General features: G+C 36.6%; 1 protein-coding gene across 2 annotated transcripts in view; it reads left to right on the top strand.

Annotated features, from left to right (window-relative positions):
* Window positions 1-2,556, top strand: part of WBP4 (WW domain binding protein 4) — a 22,995-nt gene extending 20,439 nt beyond the window's left edge. The window contains exon 9 of one of the 2 annotated variants that reach the window (XM_011942972.1): window positions 1,269-2,556. In XM_011942972.1, the coding sequence (XP_011798362.1) occupies window positions 1,269-1,479 (211 nt within the window). In that variant the 3' untranslated portion in view covers window positions 1,480-2,556. The remainder of the gene's footprint in view (window positions 1-1,268) is intronic. The other variant, XM_011942971.1, reaches the window with a different exon arrangement.
* Window positions 2,557-3,750: the final 1,194 nt, after the last annotated feature.

Genomic DNA, 3,750 nt, shown 5'->3' with positions numbered 1-3,750 from the left:
TGAGCCGTGTTCACACCACTACACTCCAGCCTGGGCAACAGAGTAGGACCTTGTCTCAAAGAAAAAAAAAAAATTGTAAAAACTAAATAGATAAGCAAATATTGCAGCAACTCAAGTATTACTCAGCAAAGTAATTTCTATAGGATTCAGTGTTGCTATTTAGTTTTATAACTTAAAACAGCCTATGATAACTGATAGTAAAGAAGGTCCTTACTGGCCAGGCAGGTGCAGTGGTCCACACCTATAATCCCAGTACCTTGGGAGGCTAAGGCAGGAGGTTCACTTGAGCCCAGAATTTGGAGGCTGCTGTGAGCCATGATGGCACTACTGCACTCCAGCCTGGGAGACAGAGCAAGACCCTGTTTTAAAAAGAAAAAAATCCTCGGAATAGACTGCCTTCTGCAGAGCTCCATTCTCCAAATAGAATTATATGTGTTTTTCAACAGGTTTTATGCTCTCAGCTACTTAGAGTTAAACATAACGATCTATCTGGTCCATGTTCCAAAATCTCATAGGTGAGACTGATGGGTGTGATGTGACTAACTTGCTCTTTCATGGACCAGTTGACTATCTAGGGAGTACGGTACTGTGATAGGCTCTTTTTAATCAGGTACTGATATCAGGACCACTCAACTGATTATTTATAACTAATCATGTGGATGGTTGAAGGGCTATTCTTAGAAAAGGAGTGCTAGGCATACAGCTCCATTCAATCTTCTACACAAGGAAAATGAGATCTCAATTCACTGCAACCTCTGCCTCCCAGGCTGAAATGATCCTCTCACCTCAGCCTCTCAAATAGCTAGGACTATAGGCACATGACACCATACCCAGATAATTTTTGTAGTTTTTGTAGCAATGAGGTTTCGCCATGTTACCCAGGCGCATCTCGAAACTCCTGAATTCAAGTGATCCTCCTGCCTCGGCCTCTCAAAGTGCTGGGATTACAAGCGTGGGCCATCATGTCCAACCGCCTTATCCCTTTACTTGTACTGCTTATATATAAGCCCAAGCAAAAGTTTTCTTAGATAATGCATCCTTTGTGCAACAGGAATAAATTAATACATAGACCTTCTCCCGGCATTTATCCACCTGAATAAGTGCTCAGTATCTTAAATAATATTCTAAAGTCAGTATTTTAAAGTAATTCCTACTCCAAAATGAGCAACTTTTAATGTATTTTCATTAGAAAGCTGATTTTGGGGCATTGATTATATGAAAATGTTTGTCTTACCCTGTCGTTTACTGGTTTTAACTCTTATTTCCAGTGAGGAGGTAGATTTGGAACTTCCAAGCACTGAAAATGAGTATGTGTCAACTTCTGAAGCTGATGGTGGTGGAGTACCCAAAGTGGTATTTAAAGAAAAAACAGTCACTTGTCTTGGAGTTGTGGCAGAAGGAGTGGCCCCAGTCTTCAAAAAGAGAAGAACTGAAAATGGAAAATCTAGGAATTTAAGGCAACGAGGTGGTGATCAATAGTTGCAGGAGAGCTTTTTGTATATGCTTTTAGGACAGAATGGAGACTTACACATCCAAAGTTTATCTGTGTTTGTTTGTAAGTACTTTGATGCTAAAAATTTAGATTTATTCTAAATGTATTTGATGTGAATTAAAATAAATATTTTTTCATGTGAAATTTATTTTGGTTCCTAAAATGGAAGCCTACCACATTGCATTGTAATACAGTGTATTATGTTCTGTGTCTAAAAATTGCTAATTAAGTCATAATTTAAGATGCTATGTATCTGTTATTTAAAACATGGAGAAACAGGGCCTTTATTCCATTGGTATTCAGATGAACATATTTATCCTGCATTGAAAATGCATTACTTTTGCACATTGATGTTAACTGTTGTCCAGCAGATAAGTATCAGTACATGAGAAGATTCACAGCCCAGTGATGATTTGGTTCTGAGGCTGATGTAAAAAATGAATGCATATTGGCTTACTTTACTCAATTTAAAGTCAAAAGCCAACAACCAGGAGCAGCTCAGGTACTCCAGAGGTGCTTAATAATGGAGTGAAAACTGGATCAGAGGTGGAAATGCATATTTGCCCCAGTTCACTTCAAAACAGCAAACGTTTAAGCATTTTACTTTGAACCAGGCATTGCATTAGGAATCCAGGGATAAAGATGAATGAAATGTATTTCTATTCTTCAGTAGTTCACATTCTAGCATATTCCTTTTTTCCCCCAGTCATGCACTCTTTTTAGCAGCCTTATATGTACTAGAAAAGATTTTTTAAGGTTTATTTAAAGCTGTGTAGATGAAGATTTGATCTAAAATAGTATAAGGTCTCCGGCTTCAGTAAAAGTTTTTAGTGTTTACTTAAATTAGTAATTTATCACTTTCTGTCTGGTTAAAATGTCTTAAAAAGTAGAATTTTCTTATTTAATCCATTTAGTAGTTACCTCCCTTTTACTTTTCAAATTCACAAAATTATATTTCTCATAAATTGTATAGTATTTAACTTTTGATAGTTAATATTTGTCTTTTTAAGATTACTAGTGTACATGTAAAAAAATAGCTTATTAAAAACTTTTTCAAAGAATAAGTTAAATATTGTTATTATTCTAATTCCAGTCAGAATCAACTTAGCATTGGTGAGATAGTATTTGGAGATTTGTCTTTGCATTTTTTCAGTCTACTTTTTGGGTATTTTATGAATGTGAAAGCCTAAACTTTCCCCTTCATTAGGAAGAGATATTTTATAGTTCTTGATAGCCCATTCATCATCTAGCTGAGCAGTGCATTTTGGGGCATCACTCTTCTCAGTTGGAAAAAATAATGGACTGTAAATGCAGTGCTCCTATACTTTACCCACATTTAGCTCTTAAAAAATACAAAATTGAAGGCATTTTTAAAATTAGACCTTGTGGCTGGGCGCGGTGGCTCAAGCCTGTAATCCCAGCACTTTGGGAGGCCGAGACGGGCGGATCACGAGGTCAGGAGATCCAGACCATCCTGGCTAACACGGTGAAACCCCGTCTCTACTAAAAATACAAAAACTAGCCGGGCGAGGTGGCGGGCGCCTGTGGTCCCAGCTACTTGGGAGGCTGAGGCAGGAGAATGGCGTGAACCCGGGAGGCGGAGCTTGCAGTGAGCTGAGATCCAGCCACTGCACTCCAGTCCGGGCGACAGAGCGAGACTCCACCTCAAAAAAAAAAATAAAATAAAATAAAATTAGACCTCATGTAAACTTTCTCTTCGATGATTTTTAAAACAATCTCCTTTACTTTTGAAATTAGTATTCTCAAAAACTGAAAGCAAGGTAAATGTCTTTAAACAGCATGGTTTTAAGGATTGCTCAGAAAAGACTTGATAATAACAATATTTTAGTAAATCAAATCATGAAAAATAGTAATATTCCTTCTGCTTTGGAGGAATAGAGAACATAACAGCTTTTAACGTGGATGTTTTTGTAAGTGATATTTCTACTATTACCTTTCTATATTTATATATGTATGTATTATATATATATATACTTGTAGATCATGAAAGTAGTTTTTTAATAAATATAAAAATCCAAATAATAGAGAAATAAGTTTTTAGGAAATCTCAGTAATCGCTCAACCCCTCTCCATGACCACTGTGGGGTTTTCCATTTTTCTCAGCATAACTGGGTATATATGGGTAACCCTTACGACATCTGGACTTACGAGGTTCACTATCTCTATGAAACCATATTCAAAGAAGCATGATCCAAACAACCAAAAGTAGTTTTTTGTTTTTGTTTTTTTTTTTTTTT

This window comes from Colobus angolensis, unplaced genomic scaffold (assembly GCF_000951035.1).
Source record: "Colobus angolensis palliatus isolate OR3802 unplaced genomic scaffold, Cang.pa_1.0 Scaffold214, whole genome shotgun sequence".
NCBI classification, from domain to species: Eukaryota; Metazoa; Chordata; class Mammalia; order Primates; family Cercopithecidae; genus Colobus; species Colobus angolensis.
The sequence above is the reverse complement of the archived record's forward strand: the minus strand, read 5'-3'. Positions and strand labels throughout refer to the sequence as shown.